At 43.7% G+C, this 26,936-nt stretch overlaps 3 protein-coding genes across 4 annotated transcripts; 2 read left to right on the top strand and 1 right to left on the bottom strand.

The window, feature by feature from the left end:
* The first annotated feature begins 13,917 nt into the window (after positions 1 to 13,917).
* On the top strand, positions 13,918 to 18,910 carry LOC127753105 (pentatricopeptide repeat-containing protein At2g22410, mitochondrial). 2 transcript variants are annotated; one of them, XM_052278571.1, is made up of 3 exons: positions 13,918 to 16,167; positions 16,559 to 16,691; positions 18,782 to 18,910. In XM_052278571.1, the coding sequence occupies exon 1, from the start codon at positions 13,928 to 13,930 to the stop codon at positions 15,881 to 15,883; it is 1,956 nt and encodes a 651-aa protein (XP_052134531.1). In that variant the 5' UTR covers positions 13,918 to 13,927; the 3' UTR covers positions 15,884 to 16,167; positions 16,559 to 16,691; positions 18,782 to 18,910. The 2 variants fall into 2 exon arrangements, with proteins under 2 accessions (XP_052134531.1, XP_052134532.1); XM_052278572.1 differs by lacking the exon at positions 18,782 to 18,910 and adding an exon at positions 18,432 to 18,569.
* A 585-nt stretch (positions 18,911 to 19,495) lies between these two features.
* Positions 19,496 to 20,136, top strand: LOC127785856 (glutelin type-A 2-like). The gene is made up of 2 exons (XM_052313223.1): positions 19,496 to 19,639; positions 19,723 to 20,136. Exons 1-2 carry the CDS (start codon positions 19,496 to 19,498, stop codon positions 20,134 to 20,136), a joined length of 558 nt encoding a protein of 185 aa, XP_052169183.1.
* Positions 20,137 to 20,955: 819 nt separating this feature from the next.
* Positions 20,956 to 24,957, bottom strand: LOC127753439 (probable methionine--tRNA ligase). Its single transcript, XM_052278921.1, has 13 exons — positions 24,469 to 24,957; positions 23,900 to 24,053; positions 23,611 to 23,766; positions 23,294 to 23,524; positions 23,056 to 23,199; positions 22,821 to 22,911; positions 22,523 to 22,629; positions 22,300 to 22,414; positions 21,997 to 22,115; positions 21,824 to 21,889; positions 21,599 to 21,727; positions 21,366 to 21,509; positions 20,956 to 21,284 (listed from the first exon to the last, which is right to left on the bottom strand). The coding sequence occupies exons 1-13, from the start codon at positions 24,723 to 24,725 to the stop codon at positions 21,180 to 21,182; spliced, it is 1,818 nt and encodes a 605-aa protein (XP_052134881.1). The 5' UTR covers positions 24,726 to 24,957; the 3' UTR covers positions 20,956 to 21,179.
* Positions 24,958 to 26,936: the final 1,979 nt, after the last annotated feature.

Below are 26,936 nucleotides of genomic sequence, written 5' to 3'. Positions count from 1 at the left end.
TCAGGGTTTAGGCCTACTAATATATGTGGTATTTTTTTTTAATTTCAATTTATGAGAACTTTAAATTTAATTTTAGAATGATTTTTATGTTTCAAATGCAAAAACCATAAACAACAAAATTGTAGAACTCATCGAGATCTACATCTATTGTATTGGTCTTTTTTACAAATAAGTTCATTTGAACAATTCAAATTTTGAATTTTCAAAATTTGACAACTTCAAACAAAAATTAGGGTTAACAAATGATTTCAAATGGAAAAGTCACCAAAACTAAAGTTGTAGAACTCATCAAGATGCAAAATTTTTATTTTGATCATTTCTTCATCTCACTCTATTTGAACAATTTGAAATTTGAAATTCAAACTTTGAGAACTTCAAATAGAATTTTTTTTCAGTGAACGACTTCAACTGAAAAAGTCATCAACAACAAAATTATATAATCCATCTAGATCTACAATTTTTATTTTGGTCATTTGTTCATCCGACAAAGTGATAGTAACATTGTTCACAAATTTTACACATCTCTTATATGGTTTCATAGATTATAAGAGAGTTGTGTAAATTTTAAGAACAACGTTACTATTACTTTGTCGAATGAACAAATGACCAAAATAAAGTTTGTAGATCTCGATTAGTTCTACAACTTTTGTGTTCATGATATTTTCAGTTGAAATCATTTACTACTTCAAAATATCGTTTGAAGTTGCCACTTTTTAAAATTTAAATCTTCAATTGATAAAACAAAGTCACATGAAAGTATGATAAAAATAATAGTTGTAATAACACAACAAATGGATAGATCATGAATTTAGAAAATTTTAGAAAAAAGAATAATCAAATTTGAAGTTAGTATGAGGGAGAAAGACCACCTACAAGTTTTAGCCAAAGATTAAAAAGAAAAACCACACTTTACAATGAACATCACGAGCATTCGATGCCCATTACCTGCTAATATTTTTATTGATAAAGCCAAGTGCATATTCATTGATAGAACACTCGAGTGGCTCAGTGGTTGGTACGCCGTGATATTGTTCTTGTGGTCATGGGTTCGAATCCCCCCGAAGAGCAGCATTTTTGTTTCCTTTTTACCGCGTCGTGCTCTGTTGTTGGGCCCAGTAAATTTTTTTTTACCGCGCCGTGGGGCCCAGTAACAATTTTTTTGCCACGCCGTGCTCTGTTGTGGGGCCCAGTAATCTTTTTTTTACCACGCCGTGGGGCCTGTAACATTTTTTTGCGCCGTGGGGCCAGTAACAATTTTTTTACCGCGACGTGCTCTATTATGGGGCCTAGTAACAATTTGAATAGCCACATCTATTCGGTGGAACCAATAGGTATTAATAAATGAATGGTGTGCATTATTTGTGACGAAATCTTCTATTGTTCTTTGACGTTATTTTTAATTTCGTCATAGAGTTTTGCTACTTACCTCCACCACGACTGACCCATGACGAAATAAGAATTTTCGTCATAGATATGCTTTATTCAATGACGAAATTATACAGCGTCATGAGGAAAACGTCATAGATGGGCGATTTCCTACTAGTGTAAGCTGGTTGGAATGAAGTCTCACGATTGCCACGTGCTAATCACACAGATCTTGCCAGTTGCTATAAGAGGCATTCTACCACCACAAGTCCGTCACACGATCCAACGGCTTTGTGCCTTCTTCAATGCAATCGGTCAGAAGATTATAGATCCAGAAGACCTAGATGGGTTGTAGGCCGATATTGTCAGTACCCTGTGTCACTTGGATATTTTCCACTAGCTTTCTTCGATATCATGGTTCATCTCACTGTTCACCTAGTGAAGCAAACAAAAATATGTGGGCCAGCTTTTATGAGAGAAATGTGGCCATTCGAGAGGTACACGGGAATTCTGAAGTCCTACGTTCGGAACAGAGCAAAACCAGAGGGGAGCATCATTGAAGGTTACACGACCGAGGAAGCCATTGAGTTTTATATCGATTACATGGCCGAGACTGATCCTATCGGAGTTCCTACGTCTCGCCACGAAGGAAGGTTGGCAGGTGTCGGCACAACTGCCAGAAAAAAAATTGTTCCCGATCAAGCTTCCTACATGCAGGCTCATTTCGCAGTGCTGCAACATATGGCTGAAGTAACCCCATACTTTGAGGAGCATTTAGCGAAGGTCCGACAGGACAATATTGGTCGATCAGATATTTGGATCAACAGAGAACATGGTGCTCGCTTCAACGAATGTTTCAAGGATCATGTAGCACGGTCGACCGATGGACCAAGTGAGATATTACAAAGGTTGGCAAGGGGTCCATCTTGGGATGTTGACACATGGCAAGGGTACGATATCAATGGATACACATTTTACACCGTCACACAAGATGAGAAAAGCACAGTGCAAAACAGTGGAGTCCGTAATAGATGCATATCAGGATCAGGCTGGATCGAGCACATACTATGGCCGCATAGAGCAGATATGGGAGCTGAACTATCTGAACTTCAAAGTCCCTTTGTTTCGTTGCAGTTGGGTGAATATCCGCACAGGTGTCAAGGTCGACGAGGAAGGCTTCACATTAGTGGACCTGGCCAAGGTTGGATACGCAGACGAACCATTCGTACTAGCGAAGCAGGTCGAACAAATTTTCTACATAAAAGACCCCGCAAACAAGAAGATGCACATTGTTAGGGATGGCAAGCGAAAAATTGTGGGGGTGGACAACGTCGTAGATGAAGAAGAATACAACAAGAATCTTCATGTCAGATCTCAGATCGACCTTGACGATGATCCCGAAGACGAAGTGGCTTACGTTCGTTCAGACCATTCGGAAGGCATATCACCGTGAATGATGTATTTAATTTGTATTGGAGCCTTAATGAATGAATTGCATATGTTTCATGCCATTCCAGTTAAAACTCTTTGAAGAAATGGATTTGTTAATTATGTGGTTTTAAAAAATTACACTTGTTATTTTAAACTATATGTGAGATAGCCAATTGTTAATTATATGAATTTAAAAAAAGTAATATGAATTTTAAACTATATGTGAGAAAGGCAATTGTCAATTATATGAATTTAAAAAATTAATAGGAATTTTAAACTATGTAAATAAGACATTTGTTAATTATATGTGATAAATCAAATGTAATAGCAATTTTAAATCGGGTAGAAGATAATTATAAATGATTTTTATAACTTAAAGATATTTTAATAAGTCATCTGTGACGGGCTTTAGTACTATGCCCGATAGAGATTATTCCATCTCTATCGGGCTTAGTTCTAATGCCCGTCACGGATAGGTATCATCCGTATCAGGCAGAGTACTAACGCCCGTCACGGATGAGTGTCATCCGCATCGAGCATAGTAGTCTGCCCGATAGAGATGAGGATTGACTAGGGTTTACTTAGTCAATCCTCATCCACGGGTCCTTATCCACCCCGACGCCACCTCTCACTCTCTCACATTCTCACTCTCTCAGATCCACCGCCTCCTCCGTGCCCAAGACTGCCGCCGCCGCCGGCCTCCTCTCCAAGTCCGTGTCCTCCACGCCCAAGACCGCCACTGCCGGCTTCCTCTCCGCCTAGTCCTCAAGACCGACGCCGCGGCCGTTTCACCGACCGCCGCCGCCTCCTCGTCCTCAACGCTGTCGCCTCCTCCTCCCTCGAAGATCCGGCCTCACCGACCACGGCCGCCTCACATCCTCCTCTCCAGATCTACGCCCGGCGGCCGTCGACCTCGTCCTAGCCGCCGCATCGACCTCCTCCACGCCGCTACCTCCTCCGGGGCCGCTCAAGATCCGGCCTCCCCGACGGCCACCGCCTCCCTCCACGCCGTCCCCGAGCCCGGCGCCTCCCTCCACGCCGTCCCCGAGCCCGACGCCGCCCAAGACCACCGTCCCCGAGCCCGGCGCCTCCCTCCACGCCGTCCCCGAGCCCGGTGCCGCCCAAGACCGCCGTCCCCGAGCCCACGTCAACCTCCTCACCGAGCCCGCCACCGTGCAAGGTAGGTACTCCTCACCGATGATGATGCATAATGTGATGATTTGCTGTGTACATGTTATATGTGATGATTCGATGATAATGTTTAAATTCGATAATGTGATAGTGCGATTATTTGTTGATTCAATGTTTAGATGCTAATGTCTACATATGATGACTTGTGCTAGTGATGAATTTTTGTGTTAGCTAGTGATGACTTGTGCATTTTTATATGTGTTAGCTAGTGATGAATTTTTATATGGCTGTGATGACTTGTGCATTTGTATATGTGTTACCTAGTGGTGAATTTTTATATGGCTGTGATGACTTGTGCATTTCTATATGTGTTAGCTACTGATAAATTTTTATATGGCTGTGATGGATGAATTTGTGAATTTGGGGGAGAATGGGATGTGATGAAAATTGTTTAGATGTGGGTTGTGATGATGAAATATTGTGGGCTATGATGGATGAATGGCCAGTGATGATTGCTCAAGAACATACCATTTTTGGGATATTTTGGGTCCAATGGGATGGATGAATTGATGTGGGCTGTGATGGTTGAATTATTTTGGGGGAAATGTGAGTTTTGGTATGTTTTTTATGCCTGTTTTTCTATGGCTATTTTTTTACTGCATAAGGACAGACCCTCTACAGTTGTTCTTATATAGTTGTTTGCAAAATTTTTGGGATATTTTGGGTCCAATGGGATGGATGAATTGATGTGGGCTGTGATGGTTGAATTATTTTGGAGGAAATGTGAGTTTTGGTATGTTTTTTATGGTTGTTTTGTATGTACACTTGTTCATTTTATTTGGGGGGTAGTGGCAGTATGGGATGTTTTGCAAAATGGATGCATTTTTGGGCCGGCCTCACTCTTGTTCTTGTTTAGGTTTAAATGTGGGTTTTTAATGCATAAGAACAGACCATATACACTTGTGATTTTTGGGTTTTTTCAATAAGAACAAACCATCTACACTTGTTCATTTTATTTGGGGGGGGGGGAGTGGCAGTATGGGATCATTTTATATGGCTGTTTTTTTTTTGCATAAGGACAGACCCTCTAGACTTGTTCTTATATGGTTCTTTGCAAAATTTTTGGGATATTTTTGGTCCAATGGGATGGATGAATTGACGTGGGTTGTGATGGTTGAAGTATTATGGCTGTTTCTTTTTTGCATAAGGACAGACCCTCTACACTTGTTCTTAATTTCTTTTGGGGGTGGGGGCAGTTGCAAATGATGATAGTTGAAGCATAATTTCTGAGCAAAACTGAGGCCAAACTTATTATATGTCATGACTTGTGTTTTTTAGGTACAAAAATAATATATATTCCCTCCGTCCCAAAAAAAAGGCAAACCGTGGGTTTTCGTGTCCAACTTTGACTGTCCGTCTTATGTGAAATTTTTTTATAATTCGTATTTTCATTGTTGTTAGATGATAAAACATGATTAATATTTTATGCGTGACTTGTCTTTTTAATTTTTTTCATAATTTTTTCAAATAAGACGGACGGTCAAACGTTGGGCACGGAAACCAGGGTTTGTCTTTTTTTGGGACGGAGGGAGAATGTGACTTGTGTAGAATGGGCTGTTTTGGGTCATTTTGAGGGAAATGGGATGGATATGCATAGAAATCAGTTATTAAATGAAGTTACTGAAATTATGGCATTTAGGAGAATACGAAGTGTCCTGGTTGCCAAATCTGGTTTGGTTGGGTTACTGCCTGCACGGTACCGACCAAGACAAATTGGTAAACAGAACATTTCGTTCAAATACAACATCTCTAGAAATCTAGGAGTTTGCTGATGATAACGTTAGGGATCTTGGATAGGAAGGGTTTTGGTTGCCTGTGTGTTCTATCTGCATCCGCCTCGTCAGCAGATATGTAGCATCCATATTCCTTAGGGCCAGAGCAGACGGGATCTCGACCTCGACATCCATATCCCACTAGAACTTGCTACCGTTGCCACTATCTTATGTTAGTGACATTGATAGCAAGTTCGAGTGGGATACTGATGTCGAGGTCGAGTTCCCGGCTGCTCCGGCCCTATTGAGCATGGATGCTATGGTTCCGTCGACGAGGCGAACGCAGGTAGGAGATAGAGGTATATCAAACCATAAGAGAATGTGTGTAGATGCAATTTTGTGTTTAAAAAGTACTTTCTCCCCGTACAACAGTGACATAGGACATGTTGCAGCAAGGCGAACTGATGTCGACGACCACTACTAGGACTACATCGAGCCGGAATCCTAGGACCCAGAATAAGATTCCTAAGGAAGTCTACACCATAACAGAGGTGGACGATGTTGGATATCCGACGGCTCCGACGAAAGCTGTCAAAAAGTTCCCTACGATATGCGGAGTCCTAGGGAGGCGGAACTTCACTATTCTGAAGGACCACATCGATCTGGTCCCTCAAGAAGAAAAAGAAGAGGCCTGGAGGCAGTTCAAGGAAAGCTTCTGATACCTTACAGAGACCGAGGTAGGACTGAAGCGGCAGGCTATTCGCAAGATGGGGAATTGTTGGAAAAATTTCAAGACAACGCTGGTCACGGAGTACGTCCTCAACCCCGCCCAGCCAGAACCATTTGGGAAATACCCATTCATCACCCAACCCATGTGGGATGAGTTCCATGCTGCCAAATCAACGAAAGAGTCTCGGGAAAAAAGCCAGACCTACCGTGATCTGCAGGCAAGGAACCTTCACCCACACCGGCTTGGTACCGGAGGCTACGCGGGGAAACAGGCAGAATGGGACAAGGAGGATGAAACTGCAGTGGAATCTAACACCTCGCAAGTGCTTGCTGATATCCCGGTCCAGCGGGCAAGGAACTGGGCAAGGGCAAGGGTGAAGAAGAATAGAGATAGAACTCTTTCATTCCCAAATCCCGAAGATCAAGCGGTGTACTAGAAAATCGTAAGTTGAACACATAGAATTAGTTTCATTATGTTGTATCTTGTTCTTCGTCTAACGCGTCCTAACTGTACCCCAGGTCGAATTGAATGCTGAGAGAAAGGCCTCCCAAGAGGTCTGCTCACAAAAACGCGAGGATGACATCCTCACGAAAGCGTTGGGAAACGAAGAACAGCGTGGACAAACAAGGGGCATTGGCTCCAATGTTCCATGATAGTTTGGGTTTCCCCAATACGCGTGGCAGTACAAGAAGCACAAGCTTTCCAAGGCGCAGAAAGCTGCATGCATTAAGACCCCACTTCGGGAGGAGCTTAAAGAAGAGCTTAGAGAAGAGCTTACTGCCGAGCTGTTAGGTATGGAGGCTCGGATGGAGGCACGCATCAGGGATAGGTCGACCGATGCCACTCCCGGTCCCGTAGTACAAGTGAGCCCCACGCAGAGGCATAGCAGCTGCGCATCAACTGAGGCTCCGGCAGAACAGCCTGAAGGCCCCGCCGCGGTGGACCACATAACGGTAAAAACAACTTAATAACGCATATATTATATTAGCACCACAATACATTGCAACATATACTAAGGACACTAATGAATCAATCGCAGGAACCCACATCGTGTACCCTAGTCGTTAGGGTGACACCAGGATTTGCAATTCCTGCCGCAGAGGGTCAAGCATTCAAGCCTACCCCGGAGACCCAAGTGCATGGGGCGCAGCTGCAAACCGGTAATGCCAAAGTTCAGGTGGACTTAGTGAAGCCCGATTGGGTTGACTACACTATCCCACACCCACCTAATGACGAGATTCTGACCCTTGGGGCTGCACGTGGGACCTTTATTCAATGGCCCAAGCACAGCATTGAGATCAATATAACTCCAAGGCCAGCGCCAAGTTCTCGTCCGCCACCGACGCGTCCCCATCAAACTGTTGTATCTTTCCCTCTTGCCGTTGAACAAAGAGATGAAGATCTCCAATTACAGTATGATACTGATTATGGGGACGATGGTATGGAGGTTGACAGCAGGCCGCACCTCCCTCCTCCTGCCAAAAGGAGCAAGAGGGCAAAATCTTCTCCACCCAAGCTTGACACACGTAGAAAAGCTACTGGAACGGGGAGAGGAAAAATAAAGGTGCCATTAGCCCCAAAGAAGCTTGATCTTGGCAAGGCGCCAGTAGCTCCTCCAAAGCCTCCAGCAGAATTCACATTGGGCATGCCATTGGTCGGAGATGATGCCTTATTCAAGATGGGCCCTGCATGCAAGGAGTTGCACGGGTACTACATGGAGAAGTCCAATGCAAGGAGGAAGAATAGAGAGACCTCCATGTTGGGCCAGCACGATGGTCAGCCGTTCCTCGGGCCTACTGCCTTCATCGCCGTAGACTTCAAAGATCTATGGGACCTCTACAGGGTGCGAGCGATCGACACCAACCTCCTTAAGTGCTACTCCTTGTAAGTATTTCTTGGTACGCGATATGGTAGTGACTGTCCATAAATTACGCTTACCCTGACTCTTGTCTTGTTCGTAGGTTAACCTGGAAGCATGTCCATTGTAAAGCACCCCATGTTGCCTTACTCGATCCAGCTGTCGTCAACGAGACAACGCTGAAAAACGATCGAGCAAACATGGTGGCATATATCAAGGACTGCTTATTTGCCCGTCAAGACAAGGACTTCATTATGTGCGCCTACAATCAACAGTAAGCGTGTACCGTACTTATACTCAAATACTCAACGCGTACAACTGTAGTATGTAACTGGCAATTTAATAATTTCGCAGGCGACATTGGATTCTTCTGGTAATAACGCCGAAGTGGAGTTTGGTACACTACCTTAACTCCAATATCAAGCCAGAAATATACGATTGGTCGGCCATCGAATCTGCCTTGAACGAGGCTTGGGACCAATACATGGCAAGAGACGGGAGGCATAAGGATAGGCATCCCAAACTCGGTTATAAGAAAGACTTCCCAATACGTCAACAAGTTGGCGACCAGTGTGGGTTCCATGTCTACCATAACATGAGGAGCTTCGCAGAAAAGGTGACATTGCTCGACCCTGAGGTGTGTAATTCAATTGTTTATACACACATAGGACGACAAATTTACAAGTATGTAGACTAACTTGGCGCCGAACATGCAGGAATTTATTTCAAGGATTCCGGAAATCAACTTCGAAATCATTAGAGAGGAGATAGCACAATTCATACTAGATGATATCTTGTCACCGAAAGGGATGTTTAGAGTGAAGTCCTAGGTAGCTCGTCTCGTAATGGCAGAACATTCGCAATGCATATGCGACAAACATTTGATTTTTGTAAATATTCTTTGTAATACAATTATATTCTTTAGAGTAAAGTCCTAGGTGGCTCGTCTCTGTATATACTTGCATTTCTAGTTACATATAAAATTGTTCCAATTTATAACTTATTTTTGCAGGTTTTGATGCATGTCGGCGGTTTGGAGAGAAAAATGGATGTGAATGACATATATGTGAATGGGTTGTGGATGTGAATTTATATGTGTTTGATTTTGTGAATTGGCTGTGCTGTGATGGAATATGAATGTGAATTGGCTGATGTGATGCTGGGAATGGGTCTATATGAAATGGCTGTGATGGAATATGTGAATTGATGCTGGGAATGGGGTTGCTGGGAATGGGACTATGTATATATATGCTTCTGTCATTTTTGCAGCGGGCATGGCTAGCAAAGGCCTGAGGCTAGCCAAAAAGACAAATTTTATTTTTTTTGGTTCTAAATTCATCCCTAACGGGCATTTAGCTAATGTCCGAAAGAGATAACTCATCCGTGACGGGCTATAGAGTCCTGCCCGTTAGAGATTAGTCATCCGTGACGGGCTTTTAGAATACACCCGATAGAGATAAGTCGTCCGAACCGGGACTAGTTTGACTCAACACGTGGGGTCAAACCTATCGGTGACGGGCTTTGGCTAAATGCCTGATGGAGATGACTACTCATCCGTGACGGGCTTAGTGGTGTGCCCGATTGAGATTAGTCATCCGTGACGGGCTCCTTGTTACGCTGGTTTGACTGGTCATACTCATCTGTGACGGGCTTTGTTTTCGGCCCGATTGAGATAACATCCATCCGTGACGGGCTTTTGCCCGATTGAGATTTTTCCTCACATCAGTGACCTTTGCCCAGTGACGGGGGCCTTACCCGATAGTGATGATGCTTTCAACCCGTCACAGATAAACGATCCCGTTCTAGTGATTACTCGTCTGTTTGTCTTTGGAACCCCAACTTATCATTTGTATTCAATTCCTATTTGCAATATCGGATTGATTTTATCTTGTTCTTGCTTGTTTTTTCGATTTGCTTGCAGGAATAAGGTTGATTTGCATTTGCAAGATCAGTAATTCACGGAGAGGTGTATCAATTGCTAAGGCGCAATACAATAACGTTTTGTATGGTTGATGTCGGATCGTCAACGTTTCTCTCAAATCGTAGTTAATTATCATCAACTCACCGAAAGAACGGACCAATTAGAACCGTGAGCGTATCAAGTGGAGCTCAGGGTTTATCAGTTTGCAAGACGATGAATTATAGATTTATTATTAGTGACAGGCATCGCTTTAATTATTTAATAATTTCACAACAAGTGGACAAGGGGAAAAAAATGTCTTAGAGCAGGTACAATAGAAGACTATTAGCCAACTATAAACATATTTTAATGAGATAAAAGATAAGAGAGAAGAGCAGCGGGCTATAGATCTGTAGCCAACTGCAGCACGGACTCCAAGACACAATGTGTATATGACAGGTGGGACCATATATTTATAGTATAGTAAACAACTATTATATAAATTGGCTATTAGATCAGCTATAGATGAATTAGAGCTAGTAGTGGGCTATACTGTTAAACTTGCTCTAACAAGCTTCGTTAACTTTTACTGTTTTTACCTTTCCACCTCTCATTAACCGTGGACCTCTCTCTTCCTAGTTCCTCTCTCTTCCTAGTTCGATGGTTCAACTTCCTTTAGCGTATTTAGTGAGTGGCATTATCGTAAAAAAAACCTAAGATTACTGCAATTTTCTTGTAACTTAACCTCTATATAAAAAAAGAATGCTTATTTATATTTATAGACGGATGGAGTATCTAAGAAAAAGCTAAGAAAGTATCAACACATTAATTTGCAGTTGTAGCCTTGTAGCGAGGCACGGAGTTGCTTTTTATATAGGCCAAAGTCAACAAATGAACATCTAGCTTTCTACATAGTAAAAAGTTAGATCTAGTATTGTCGTGGTCCAATTTACCCTCTCTCTCTTTTTCTGAAGTTGGTCTGATTTACCCTCTTAACTAGTAACAGAGATATTTTACACCATCAAATCTTCAAACCAGACAATAATTTTGTTAAATGAGTAGGTTTTATACTGGTTTAGTTATCCTACATACCATCAACCAACTAACATGGTAATAAACAAATCCGGATTTAGTCCTATGTAGTGGTGGCCCAACTGTCAATTGGCTCTCTACGCCCTCCATTTTAATTTGTATGCTCTCATCATTCTTTAACCAGTTGATACCCTACGTTTTGCTGTGGGATATGTGAATAAATGCATGTTATACTTTATAAAAATAGTAGATGTATATGTTTAAATAATATAAAAATAATGTAGAGATAATGATTTAACATTGCTTACACATTGAATTCTAAAAAGTAAAAATATAACATTGTAAATGATATGTCATTTTTGCATGATATTTAAAATACTATATATAATAATTGCTAGTGTGTGATAATGTAACACACTTGCATGTTGAGCTTTAGGAGTTAGTGAGTATCAACTTTATAGTAAGGTATGATTTGGTGCATGGCTTCGTCAGGTGTTAGTGTCTTTTAACCTTATTTTTAGTTCATCTTCTATGTTCACCCTCCTTCCTTGATATTGGTGACCTGTCTTTCACTCTCCTCTCCCTTAGAAGTAGTGTCCTCCTCTTCGCGCGCTCTCTCTCTCTCTCCTTGACGCGTAATCCTCCTTAGTTGGTAAGATGGTGTTAGCAAAGGAAGCTATAGCAAGAGGCACAGATGACCAATGAAGGAGGTGAAGGAGGGGGTGTAGCGGAGCAACCATGATAGCAAGGCAACACCAATGAAATTACATGTTTGGAAGACGGGATCATTGAGAGGCAAAGGAGACATAGGCTATGGTTCTAGGCATATCATGGAGATGGCACTTGAGCAGAAGACATGGACAATCTAATTCGGGGAAGAGAAGGGGATGTGTATTGAAGAGTAACAATAGAGATATAGCCATATAGGGAATGAAGGATGGGCCAATTACATTGCCAACTAGGTTGCCACATAGGATATACATCACTTTAGATGACCCACAAACCCATTTATCATCTATATTCACACGAGTGATGCCCTTTCCGCCCTGGAAAAAAGTACACCAAAGGTCTCTCAACTTGTCATCGAGTTACAAAATCGTCCCCCAACCACAAAACCGGATCCCTCAACTTACAAAACTGTTCACTTTAGGTCCTTTGGTGGATTTGACTGCGGTTTTGTATGACGTGGCGGCTGAGTCAGCGTGGGACCCACGTGGGCCTCACATGTCAGTACACCATGTCATCACCTCTCTCTTTCCCCTCCTCTCCCTTCCTCCTCCTCCTCCCCCCTCTCTCTCTTTCTCTCACTCACTCACTCACTTTTTCTCCTCTGGGCAGGCGAGCCGGCGGGTGGGGAGGTCGCTGGGGTGAGGCGGGAGAGGAGGTCCGACGACCGGCGACGCGGCGGTGGCGATGTGGGAGAAGGAGAGGGCGGCGGCACTAGTGCCCACCAGTACGAATCCCACCGCCACGCCTGTCACACCCTGAAATTTTCCCCTTCTAGCTTTAAATTCGTTTAATAAATTGCCAGAAGAAATTGTTTAATTTAACCTAGAGTTGAATCCTAATTAATAATTGGAATCGGTGTGATAGAATTTTTCTTGAGTTCCCCATGCTCTAATGCATTAACAAGATTTTTAACGGAATTTTCAAAGCCATGGAAATAATTTTAACTAATTAAAAACAATAAACTGCAATATATAAATCCTAGAAAATTATTTTTCCTTTTTCCTCTTTTCTTTTTCCCCTTTTCCTTTGTTGGGACATCAGCCCAACTCGCCTCCCGCGCCGCCCCCTTGCTGGGCCGGCCCGCCCCCTCCCTCCTCTCTCCGGGTCATCGATAGGTGGGGCCCACCTATTTGCCCCTTCTTCCTCCTCTAGCCGGCCAGCAACCGCCGCCGCCTGCCCCAACCACCGGCATTATTTTAGTTATATTGGTGGCCGAAATTTGTCTGTAACGACCGTCAACACTCCACACGAACCCGGCGAGCGCCTCGAACATCGTGGGCGCGCGCCCACTGCCACTGCCGTCGATCGCGACGAGCACCTTGACATGGACGATAGGCTCGGACGTGAACCGGAACAACCTGTGCAGGAGTGGCTCCCTCAGTGCATCACCGGTGGCGGCATCGTCGTCGGCTGCCGCGAAGCAGTAGACGGTCTGCACGACAATGGCGATGTTCTGGTCAAGGTTGGAGAGGTAGTAGAGACCACCCTTCGTCTCCGCCGCCAGCGCCACCAGGGTCGGCACCCCTCGCTTCACTCCAAGCTCCACGGCGGCGGCTTCTTGCCCCTGCAATCACTGGCCAGCCTGCCCAAGAGGATAAAAGTGAGAGAAAGAGAGGAGGAAGGGAGATGAGGGGAAAGAGAGAGGTGATGACATGGATTACTAATATGTAGGGTTCACGTGGGTTCCACGCTGGCTCAGCCGCCACGTCGGATAAAACCGGGATCAAAGCCACCGAATGACCTAAAGTGAACAGTTTTGTAAATTGAGGGATGTCATGTATCCGGTTTTGTGGTTGATGGACGATTTTGTAACTCGATGACAAGTTGAGGGACCTGCGGTGTACTTTTTCCTTCCGCCCTGTGTGGAGGCCCAAACATTCAGCCCATTCCCAACCTGGCCCTGACATGCGGGCCATTCCAAAGCCTTGCACAGTTTCACCTCTCACCCGCGCCTCCGCTTCCTCCCGCCTCCCCAAACGATGCCGCCTCCGCCTCCGTCTTCCCGTCTCCTCGCCCTCCTCTCCGCGCGCCGCCCGCCGCCCCCGCTCCGCCGCCTCCTCCAGATCCACGCCCACCTCCTCGCCGCCGGCCTCCTCCAAGACTTCTCCTCCCTCCTCGCCGTCGCCTACGCGCTCTCCACCACCGCCACCGCCACGGACGCCCGCACCTCGCCGCCCTCCCCGCTCCGCCACGCGCTCGCGCTCCTCTCCTCGCTCCCGGCCTCCGCCTACAACGCCGCCATCCGAGCACTCTCCCTCTCCGACGACGGCGACCGCCATGGCCACGGCGTCGTCCGCCGCTGCCTCCCGCTCTACCGCGCCCTCCTCCGCTCCGGGACCGCGCGCCCCGACCACCTCACGTTCCCGTTCCTGCTCAAGGCCTGCGCGCGCCTGCGGGAGTGGGGATATGGCGACGCGGCCCTCGCGCACGTCCTCCGCCTCGGCCTCGACTCCGACGTCTTCGTGGTGAACGCGGCCACGCACTTCCTATCGATCCGCGGGCCCATGGAGGACGCACGCAGGCTGTTCGACCGAAGTCCTGTGAGGGACTTGGTGTCGTGGAACACGCTGATCGGAGGGTACGTGCGGCGGGGGAACCCAGCGGAGGCGCTGGAGCTGTTCTGGAGGATGGTGGCAGAGGATGCAGCGGTGAGGCCTGATGAGGTCACGATGATCGCGGCTGTGTCGGGGTGCGGGCAGATGCGTGACCTGGAGCTTGGGAGGCGGCTTCATGGGTTCATGGATAGTAACGGAGTGAGTTGCACTGTGAGGCTGATGAATGCGCTGATGGATATGTACATCAAGTGTGGCAGTTTAGAGATGGCAAAGTCTGTGTTCGAGAGGATCGAGCACAGGACAGTTGTCTCTTGGACGACGATGATCGTGGGGTTTGCCAAGTTCGGATTGATGGACGATGCACGTAAAGTGTTTGATGAGATGCCTGAAAGGGATGTGTTCCCATGGAATGCACTCATGACCGGTTATGTGCAGTGTAAGCAGTGCAAGGAGGCCCTTTCCTTGTTTCATGAGATGCAGGAAGCAAGTGTGGTGCCTGATGAGATCACAATGGTCAATCTTCTAACTGCTTGTTCGCAGCTCGGAGCATTAGAAATGGGGATGTGGGTTCACCGGTACATTGAGAAACATCGCCTTGTATTTAGTGTTGCGCTTGGCACATCTCTCATTGACATGTACGCTAAGTGTGGAAACATTGAGAAAGCTATCCACATTTTCAAAGAAATTCCCGAGAAAAATGCACTCACATGGACAGCAATGATATGTGGTCTAGCAAATCATGGACATGCCAATGAGGCCATAGAGCACTTCCGGACAATGATAGAGCTTGGACAGAAGCCAGATGAGATTACGTTTATAGGAGTTCTTTCAGCATGCTGTCATGCTGGTTTGGTGAAAGAAGGTCGGGAATTTTTCTCTCTGATGGAGACAAAATATCATCTTGAGAGGAAAATGAAACATTATTCATGTATGATAGACTTACTAGGCAGGGCAGGCCATTTAGACGAAGCAGAGCAGCTAGTAAACACTATGCCTACGGAACCTGATGCAGTAGTTTGGGGTGCTATCTTCTTTGCTTGTAGGATGCAAGGTAATATCTCTCTTGGAGAAAAGGCAGCAATGAAATTGGTAGAAATTGATCCTAGTGATAGTGGAATCTATGTGCTACTGGCTAATATGTATGCAGAAGCGAACATGAGGAAGAAGGCTGACAAAGTCAGGGCTATGATGAGACATTTGGGAGTGGAGAAAGTTCCTGGGTGTAGCTGCATTGAGTTGAATGGTGTGGTTCATGAATTTATCGTGAAGGACAAGTCACATATGGATAGTCATGCTATTTATGACTGCTTGCATGAGATCACCCTACAAATAAAGCATTCTGCAGACTTGCTTAGCATTTCTGCGGCTGGTGCGGTGTAGTGTTCTGTTGGCTGGAACAGCTGGCTGAGCTGTGCAAGATGATATGTGCAGTTGTGATGCACAATTCACAGATGCAGGAACTCGATCATGCTGATTTGTGCTGGTTTGCCAGGCCATGTTCCGAGAAGGGTATACTTCATGTTGATTACTATCTGAGGCATTCCCCGAGAATTTTCTGGTCGTTCTTTTGCAGCTTGATGTCAATGGAAACAATATGTTCCACTGCATATTGCAAAGTTCTTGTATGCTCTTTACTCAACCCTCACGTGCGGAGCACTTCCTGGGTAAGTGTGGTTCTCATGCTCTGTTTTGCCTCGTCCATTTCTCCTCCGTTGCATTTAAAGTCACATCCCCCTCCTCAGGTTTTCTCCATTAGCTCTCTGTAGTCCTTGCTCTACTCTCCTTGGTATTCCATGCTGTCCTACTACTTGCTTCATCCCCTTCTACATTTTGTTCTGGTTTTTGGCCTGCATTTCGGATCATGATGTATGTGATTTCCAATCTGCTGCAATATGAATGGAGACTCTGTGCTAACCATCAACAACATGAAATGCTTATGAGGCCTTTGCTGAGCAGCCAATCTTGCCTGTGTTTATGTCTTCACAGGCCGAATTCCTCTGTTTTGTTTTTCACCCTCCATATTTGGAAACATTTATCTAGGTTGTTTGTGTCCAGGCCTATAAATCATAAATGATGTTGTCGTATTGGATGTGAATGTGGTGGCGTGTTCAGTGCCTTGGATTTGAGTTTGATGAGAGTTGCTTCTGGGTCACCACTCACCATTATCGATGCTCCTCTTCAGCATAAGGTAAAAGTCTTCCCTGTTTACGTTATTTTACCCACTATGGTTGCTTGGGTTGGTTTTTTCCTGATTGCTTATGCCATGGAAAGTCATTTGATATGTTGAACTTGAATTAACTGTAGAATTGTATACATGTTCCATTTGTGTTGTACTTCCTTCTTTTCTATTAGTAGCCTCAGAGGAGTGTGAAAAAAACAGATTATATAACTCGCCCTATAAATCATTTGAAAAAAATATTGTACAGTGAGAAATTGATATATAGTGAATTTTTAAGAGCATGTTTTCCTAAAGAAGTATATATTTTCTATTTACAAAGGCCATTGAAGTAATTGTAGATACAGGATAATGTGGACTTTTTGGACTTACACTGCTACCTTTAAGTAACAATCATGAGCAATAGTGTTGCAATGATATTTAGGCTGCATTCGTTTACTCTCTTGATTTCCATGAGCACGCTTCCCAAACTGTTAAACTGTGTGTTTTTTGCCAAAAAAAATGTATAGGAAAGTTGCTTTTAAAAAATCATATCAATCCATTTTTTAAGTTATAGCTAATACTTAATTAATCATGCGCTAATAAGTCACTCTGTTTTTCGTACTAGAGAGATTGTTTTGAACCAGCACTCAAGAACACAGCCTTAACCCAGCCAAATAATGCTACAACCTACCAGTCCACACCTCTTGTAAAGCATTTGTTGCATGGAAAAGCTAAGATGACAGCAACCTGTTCAGGAAAACAACTGACAAGGTCATAGGGAGAGGGAGCTTTTGGAAAGGTGCCGTGCAGTTCAAATAATTAGTTAGCAGTAGGGTGTTGGTTTTTGCTCACAGCAATAAGAAGTTAATCATGGTGTAGGCAACCCAAATAAAACACCAAAATATGCACAAGGCAGTTTGTTGTATTCTGTAGTACAGACAAAACTAAAAGTAATGAAAGAAGATGTGGTGTTAGAAAAGGAAACAATATCATGAGTAATGTGTGAGCATTATGGGACCACGAAATAAAAAGAACATTTTGATGAGTCGTGTATCCTCGATGAGCCTCAAAAGTTCTCTCACCCCGGATAAGAAACCCTTAAGCAATGTGCAAAGTTTGCATTCTCCACTGACATAATGCAAAATAAGATATCATCGATGACATAGCAACTCATGCATCATATCATGCCTCTCTCAACCTATTCATTCCTACTCATCTACATAAGTATCTTCAGCTAAATGTTAGAACATAAACCCATAAGTCACGTTTGATGAGTATTAGGCGTGACACATGACAAATCACAGACTCAAGCAAGATAAAGCAAAATGATGTGTACATAAAACTCCAGAGCTATATGTCATGTTGCAAAAAGAGGAGAGCTTATAAGACAAGGCATGACTCACAAAAATTCATTTGCCTTTCGTGTCAAAAAGAGGAGGGCTTTACATTATCCATGTCATATTGCAAAAGAAAGAGAGAGAACAACACAATGCTGCGTCAATTATACATATCTGTATGTCCATCATTATTCATCCACCTTTCGTGTACCACACTTCATATATCATGAGTCACTTCATGTCTGGACATTAACAAACTCTATCTTAACATTTAGATGCAAGAGCCTTTATCTCACTATAAATGCACGATGATTTCTCATTGTTTCTCACAAAAAGCATTCAGTTCATTAGTCCTACAACAACATGGCATCCATAAATCGCCCCATAGTTTTCTTCACAGTTTGCTTGTTCCTCTTGTGCGATGGCTCCCTAGCCCAGCAGCTATTAGGCCAGAGCACTAGTCAATGGCAGAGTTCTCGTCGTGGAAGTCCGAGAGGATGTAGATTTGATAGGTTGCAAGCATTTGAGCCAATTCGGAGTGTGAGGTCTCAAGCTGGCACAACTGAGTTCTTCGATGTCTCTAATGAGTTGTTTCAATGTACCGGAGTATCTGTTGTCCGCCGAGTTATTGAACCTAGAGGCCTACTACTACCCCATTACACTAATGGTGCATCTCTAGTATATATCATCCAAGGTTTGTGTAACAATTTAAGTGCATAATGAATTAATGATTGGCTGCGATATTTACATTGCTTGTAATTAACATGCATGCCATACTTTCAGGGAGAGGTATAACAGGGCCGACTTTCCCAGGCTGTCCTGAGACCTACCAGCAGCAGTTCCAACAATCAGGGCAAGCCCAACTGACCGAAAGTCAAAGCCAAAGCCATAAGTTCAAGGATGAACATCAAAAGATTCACCGTTTCAGACAAGGAGATGTTATCGCGTTGCCTGCTGGTGTAGCTCATTGGTGCTACAATGATGGTGAAGTGCCGGTTGTTGCCATATATGTCACTGATATCAACAACGGTGCTAATCAACTTGACCCTCGACAGAGGGTAATTAAGCAAAACTTATACAAAACTAAACATTTTACTATTATTTTGACCTTTTTATTCCACTTTTCTTAGACAATGATTTAACCTCGTAATCAATTGTTAGGATTTCTTGTTAGCTGGAAATAAGAGAAACCCTCAAGCATACAGGCGTGAAGTTGAGGAGCGGTCACAAAACATATTTAGTGGCTTTAGCACTGAACTGCTTAGCGAGGCTTTTGGCATAAGCAACCAAGTTGCAAGGCAGCTCCAGTGTCAAAATGACCAAAGAGGAGAAATTGTCCGCGTTGAACGCGGGCTCAGTTTGCTGCAACCATATGCATCATTGCAAGAGCAGGAACAAGGACAAATGCAATCAAGAGAGCGTTATCAAGAAGGAGGATATCAGCAAAGTCAATATGGGAGTGGCTGCCCTAACGGTTTGGATGAGACCTTTTGCACCATGAGGGTAAGGCAAAACATCGATAATCCTAACCGTGCTGATACATACAACCCAAGAGCTGGAAGGGTTACAAATCTCAACAGCCAGAATTTCCCCATTCTTAATCTTGTACAGATGAGCGCCGTTAAAGTAAATCTATACCAGGTAAATGAACAGCACATTTTTTTTCTTGGCAAAAGCTTTAATGCACACAATATGCTTAATGATGTGTATCTGTTCTATTGCAGAATGCACTCCTTTCACCGTTCTGGAACATCAACGCTCACAGCATCGTGTATATTACTCAAGGCCGAGCCCAGGTTCAAGTTGTCAACAACAATGGAAAGACGGTGTTCAACGGAGAGCTTCGTCGTGGACAGCTACTTATTGTACCACAACACTATGTAGTTGTAAAGAAGGCACAAAGAGAAGGATGTGCTTACATTGCATTCAAGACAAACCCTAACTCTATGGTAAGCCACATTGCAGGAAAGAGTTCCATCTTCCGTGCTCTCCCAACTGATGTTCTAGCAAATGCATATCGCATCTCAAGAGAAGAGGCTCAGAGGCTCAAGCATAATAGAGGAGATGAGTTCGGTGCATTCACTCCCCTCCAATACAAGAGCTACCAAGACGTTTATAATGTGGCGGAATCCTCTTAAGTTGGCAATGCGGATAAAGAATAACTAAATAAATAAATAAATAAATTGCAAGCAATTGCGTTGCTGCTATGTACTGTAAAAGTTTCTTATAATATCAGTTCTGAATGCTAAAGACACCCCTCAAGATGGTCTTTCTATTTTTGTGTTCCCGTTCCAATGTACTGTTGGTATCCTCTTGGAGATTCATCAATATGAGAAAACAGAGAATGGACAACCCTCCCTTCTCTTATGGAAAAAAAAGGTTCTCACCTGCCAGAATTGGATTCTGTTGATATTATTCTACTACATTTTGATAGGAATGAATAAAAGAAGCTTGCTCAAGCAAATGGCATAAAGTTCCTTTGCCGTGGCCCCCCATCTTGAAGAATATGGGCATCTAAGTTTTCTTATCATACATTGTCATCAGCTCCACAAATTTTCTTATTCTACTGATAGCAGCTGATATGTATCAGAAACTTTGAGTAATTTATATAATTCTAGACACGATTAAAGTATTTTCTGGATACGAGGAAGGTGCCCTACCAGTCAAGTCTCAGGCTTGCACCAGAGTACTTAGAAGATTAAGGTTCAGAGTTCAGGGCAGTCAACTAAGCAGGGTTACAAAAATCACCAGTGATCAAATTTGCCAGATGGAATAGGTATTCCACGAACTGGGTGTCCCAGCATATGGCTTGTATGTTCTTTACTTCTTTTTTACAGCATATGGCTTGTAAGTGAGCTTCCGAATTCTGGCGTAATTTCACAATATCTATTGAAGTGGGCGAGTAATTCTGAAGATATTGGAGAGAACGGTAGACAAAAAACAACATCAAGTACAGATTTTCAGAACAGTGGCATATGTGCAAGCCTCAATAATTAATCAACAATAAACTAAAATCAATTGAGCATTTGAGTTTTGGAATTACAAGTAATATGTATTATCATTAATCTCAAGTCACTACACTGTACATTTATTATTCAAGGCAAAATAAAGAAAACAAACGCTCCTTTTGTTAAGCCCGGATTTAACATCTAGAAGTTGAAGGGAAATAGTGTTAGATTTTCTATATGCTTGTGGCTTCCAATTGTGCGGCGACTTGAGTCCTCAATTTTCTCTCAGCTTGGCTGCCTGCAAATTTTTCTCTCAAGCCCTTCACCGCTTCGTTTTCCTGCACATAGTGGGAGGCATGAAGCAAAGGAAGGTTAGTAAAACAGATAAAGATGGTCCCCAAATATGCATATAAGCTCACCAATCCCTTGAACAAAGGTGCAGGTTTCCCTATCCTGTGGCCTGATGGTATGAGATCCCAAGGTCTTTTGGCCTTCTCAACCTCTCCTTTTTCATCACAAAATGATAGGTGCTCTTCTGGACTTAGATTTAGCTGCTGCAGAACCTGCGTGAGAGAACAACGAACATATTAGATTCTCATTAAAGATATGTGCAAATATGCGAGTAACTTGTACGGCGAAGCAAGAGACATACATCTTTTGAGAATGTTGGCATGAAAGGCTCCAGCAAACATGCCAAGAGGTACACAATTCCAACTGAGGTTTTCATCACAGTTGCGCAACTGGCTGGATCTTGTTTGTAAAGCTTCCAAAACTGACTCTCCTGCATATTAATGGAAAATTTTAGACAGTTCCACTCCAAAGTATATTTAGTGTACAATTAGGAGCATAAGGGAAGAAAAGAAGAATAAAGGCTTACTTGTAGGTATGCATTTCCTTCGCTAGAAATTGCCATTGCAATCTTCAGCCCTTGTTTTATTTTGACCTGTTAATGGAAATGGTTGTTAGCACGATTCTTCAGATCCGTAGAGGCAATTCAAATTCAGATTTATTGAGTAGTACAGTTAATACAACTTAAAATCAATGCATTACCTTGTCCATTGCATCGATGTACTGATCAATCAATTTACCAACAGTCTCAGCCAATGACTGAGTCAGAGCATGGGAATCCACATCAGGAGAATCAGGTACAACAGAACCATATCCAGTTCCTGCAACAGCAGTTGAACTATCTTAACTTCTTATTTCTTAACATCTTGTTAGACAGATCATGCAGGAGCTAATCAGAATAAAATGGACAAGTGAATGCGGATGCTACTAGACAAATCTTAAGGAAACAGAGCACTAAAATAGAGGTATCATGTTCAGAACTAAGATTTTCCTCGTTTTACTAACCCTCTGGTTTCGCAATAAAGCTTAGTACTCGATTGATGAAGTTCCCTAAATTGTTCAGCAGCTCGTTGTTACACTTGGCTTGCAAATCTGTCCAAGTGAACAATGTATCTGATGCCTGGAATTAACAGAAAACAGTTCAAAACAAATTTCTTATTGTAGTTATGTAGATGCCTACATAAAGGCATAACCGAAATATTATGATTTTTTTTTCTGAAAAACTAGCCTCGGGACGATTGGTAAGCAAGTAGTATCGCCACACTTCAGGAGGAATATTTGTGGATTTTGCATCATTCCCAAACACTCCAATGCCCTTTGTTTTGGAGAACTTTCCTGTTCATGAAAAAAAACATAATTTAGTACTCAAATTCCTGTTCATGAAAAAAAAGAATCCTAACATAAAGAAGACGTCCACATAGGCTCACTGAAAATACATACGTAGTAATTTAGTATTCAAGGCACCCAATCTGAAAAGGTAAGAAACAACCTATTTGGAATGTAAACCACAAAAACAGTCGTCTTACCTGATTCATAATTGAGATACTCTGTCACACTAATCGTCTTCATCAGAGTCCAATTTTCTCCAGTTCCAAGTAGTGTGGAGGGGAACATGACCTAAATATTTTGTTACATGCATGAAATATGATCTCCATGAAAAGAGAAGGCCTGATGAAGCCCGTGTATTTGGACATACAGAATCTAATAAAAACTGAATGACACTTTGGAAGCTCAAGTTGCCAAAAGAATATGTACTCTTACCGTATGGAATGGGACATTGTCTTTACCCATGAACTGATACAATTCAACATTTTCTGGATTCTTCCACCATTTCTCCCACTCAGGCGTGTAGCACGCCGTAATGGAGATGTACCCGATTGGTGCATCAAACCAGACATAGAACACCTGAAACCAATTCACAAGTATCACTGACACGATCTTGAACAATATACAGTTTAGAATTTTTCGTATTCACCAACACAAGCAAATGATGACAAACCTTGTCTTTGTACTTCTCATGTGGGACAGGCACACCCCATTTCAGATCCCTGGTAATGCAGCGAGGTTTCAACCCTTCCTTCAACCAAGCATTTGTTGCATGAATAGCGTTTTGGCTCCATGATCCAGTCACAGAAGTCTCGTCGATATACTTCTCAAGTTTCTCCCTCAGCAGAGGGAGCTCCAAGAACAAGTGATCCGTGTCGCGGACACAAGGCGTGCTCCCGCAAACCTGAAGAAAGTTCAGAAATTCACAGCACATCAAAGAAATGCATTGTGGGTAGTAGCAGTGAAAAAAGGTTAACAGACATGACATGCCTTGCACTTGGGATTAACCAGCTCAGTTGAATTCAGCAATTTTCCACACTTCTCGCATTGGTCACCCCTGGCAGAGTCATAGTTGCATCCCTCTGTGGGGCAGTAGCCCTCCACAAGCCTGTCAGCCAAGAACCTTTGGCATGAATTGCAGTAAAGCTGCAGCAGGTAAGCACAGCCATCACCATTTGTTAGCAAAAAAACATCACAGAAGAAACAATGGAAATTAAAACTTCTATTGAAACAAGATACCAATAAAGTAATAATCCCTGCACTGACACTATAACTTTACCTGCTGCATTGTGTTCTCTGACAGCCAATTGTTGTCCAGTAGCTTGAGGAAGATGTCTTGGCAGACCTCGGTCTGTTGCGGCGACGATGTTCTACCGAAGATGTCGAAGCTGATGTCGAACCACTCGTACACTTCCTTGTGGATGGCATGGTACCTTCATTACGCACATGGCATGAGAGAGGACTCAGTTGTTAAAGCTGTACTAGTAAGCGCTAATCCAAAATTTTTTAAAAAAGGATTAACTAGTGGGACAGGAAGATTTTTGTTTCGTTGGGGACTTGGACCAATTGAGAGTTGCGCAATTTGACAATTTGCTTCCAAAAGGATAAGACAGCTGAAGCTGACAATTCCCTTCGTTCCTAACCCGAACTGGATCCCCATTACAAAATTACACAACTCGTCTGTTCCTAATATTCGATATGAAATCGCCTCAAAATTTAGGGGAAAATTCATGCCATGCCACAATTTTGCTCAATCGATCAAATAATCGGAGCAGAGTGGTTCACTTGAAAAGAAGAAGAGCAACCAAAACCTCAACAAGAACAAGCAGGAGAGAGAGAGAGGCTGACTTGTCGCAGATCTCCCTGGGGGAGCAGCCTTCCTCCATGGCCTTGGTCTCGGTGGCGGTGCCGTACTCGTCGGTGCCGCAGACGTAGAGCACGTTGTGCCCCCGGAGGCGGCAGTAGCGCGCGAAGGCGTCGGCGGAGAGCACGCAGCCGATGATGTTCCCCAGGTGCGGCACGTTGTTCACGTACGGCAGCGCGCTCGTCACCAGCACGTTCCTCCGCCCCTCCACCGGTACCACCGCCTCCTTCGCCGCCGCCATCGCCGCCGCCCGCTCCAGCTCACCTCGCGCGGCCGCGACGAGGCGTGCGTGGGGTGGATGAGGAAGAGGAGGGGGGTGGGGTTTCGCTCTCTCTGCGTGTGGGGGGTTTGACTCTCTCTCGACGACGGCGACGACGACGACGACTTGCCGGAATTTGGTTGGCCGCCGCCGTTTGTATACTGACGCGGTGGTGGTGCGAGAGGTGACTCGTTTGGGTCCCCCTCTTTGTCGGGAGCGTTTTTTTTTTATAGGGGGAGAGGCTTCTTGGCATGCACGGAAACGGGAGTTTACGGGGCCCACGGGCATCATGGGCTGAAACTTTGCACGGCCCATTAAGAAAAAAGATGACCCCGTTGTTATTGGGCTAAAAGATGGGGGGCCTTTATTCGCACCTTCTTGTTTGAGAAATAAAGTTCACTTTAGGTCTATCTTCTTGACAACGAGTTGAGATTCCGTCATTGAACCGTGTTATATGGAGTACCTCAAACTATTTAAACAGGACCAATTTAAATCCCTATGTGATTTTGATGGTAGTTTCATCCTAAGTGACCGCCTATAAGGCATTTCAGTTAAAAATGTAAATTTAAACATTGGCAGATCCCACATGTTGGCACATCCCTCATCTCTCTTCTCCTTCCTCTCTGTTTATCTTTATTTTCTCTGCCTTTTTTATTCCACTCTCACCTAAGTGGTGGCAAGCGAAGATGGAGGGGCCTCGCGACGTTGGCTCAACCGGGCGGCGGCAGTAGAGCTTGGAGCCGAGAAGCCAATGACAGCAGCCGGATAGTGGAGCTTGGAGCTTAGTACCCCGTATAGCTGCGTGCGGCTTGGGCGGAGGTAGTGTTGCTCAAATGACGGCGCAGACTCCTCACAGCTAGCCCACGCGGTGCTTCCATGCTACCGTTAGGCTCCGCGGTACGGCACGACGTCCTTCTTGTATCGCACTAGCTCCCCACTCCCGTGGCCTGCGCCAAACTGCTCACACCACCTAACTCCTCTCCCACCAGACGCTGACCTTCTCCGATCCCCATCAGCCGCTGCACTGGAGAGATGTGGGAGTGTGGGACTGAGATAGAGACGTTGGGGAGAGTTGGTGATGCGAGGGTAAGATGGGTTAGTAGGAGATAGAAGGGACAAGCTGGTCACTAACATATAGGGCCCACATGGATCCCACATTGACTCAACACCACATTAGTCGAAACCAGGCACGCCCTGTGATCTTGGGCGCACTCTGGTATTGCAAGTTAAGAGATGTTATATTTGATATTGCGGTTCAAGCACAGAATTCATACTTGGCGTCAAAGACGAGGGATCTAAAGCAAACTTATTCCTCTTTGACATCTTAACAAGCTCAGGCTGTTAGTTTGCGTTGGGCTTACCTTACGCCGGCCTAGCCAAAATATTTGTCACTATTAAGTCACCCGATACGATGGTTTGGGCTTCAGAGATCATACTCCATCTGTTCCAAATACTATCACTATCGATCGATGTTGTTTCAACTTTGACTACTAATATAAAGCATTTTAAATGGTTAGACTACAATGAATAAAAGCATAATGCTTATGTTTAGGATGCAACACACTTTGACAAAAGTTTAATGCTGTTTAGGGTGAAAACACACTTTGATAATACAATTTCTTTTAACTTTTTATATATATTCTACCTTCTTCCACAAATATTTGACGGTTTGAACTAACTAACGTTAAACATAAAATGACAGAGGAAGTATATTTTATAAAAATTCATTTGGTCAAGTTTTAAATATAAATAGCGTCTGGTGATAGAAGAATTTAGGAATAAAGGAAGTAAGCAATAAGAATCTACGCCCATCCAAATGGCTTTATATGTACTCCCTCTGTTTCATATTATAAGGGCCTGTTTAGTTTGCAAACGAAAATTTTAACCGTGTCACATCGGATATACGGACACACATTTAAATTATTAAACGTAGATTAATAACAAAACAAATTACAGATTACGCCTGGAAACTGCAACGTGAATTTGTTAAGCCTAATTGATCCATCATTAACAAATGTTTACTGTAGCACCACATTGTCAAATCATGACGCAATTAGGCTTAAAAGATTCGACTCGCAATTTACACGGAATCTGTGTAATTAGTTTTTTTGTCTATATTAATACTCCATGAATATGTCCAAATATTTAATGTGATAGGGTGAAAAATTTTTGTTTGGGAACTAAACAGGGGCT

The sequence above is a fragment of the Oryza glaberrima genome, chromosome 10, assembly GCF_000147395.1.
Source record: "Oryza glaberrima chromosome 10, OglaRS2, whole genome shotgun sequence".
Lineage (NCBI taxonomy): Eukaryota > Viridiplantae > Streptophyta > Magnoliopsida > Poales > Poaceae > Oryza > Oryza glaberrima.
This window is presented reverse-complemented; position numbering and strand designations above follow the sequence as displayed.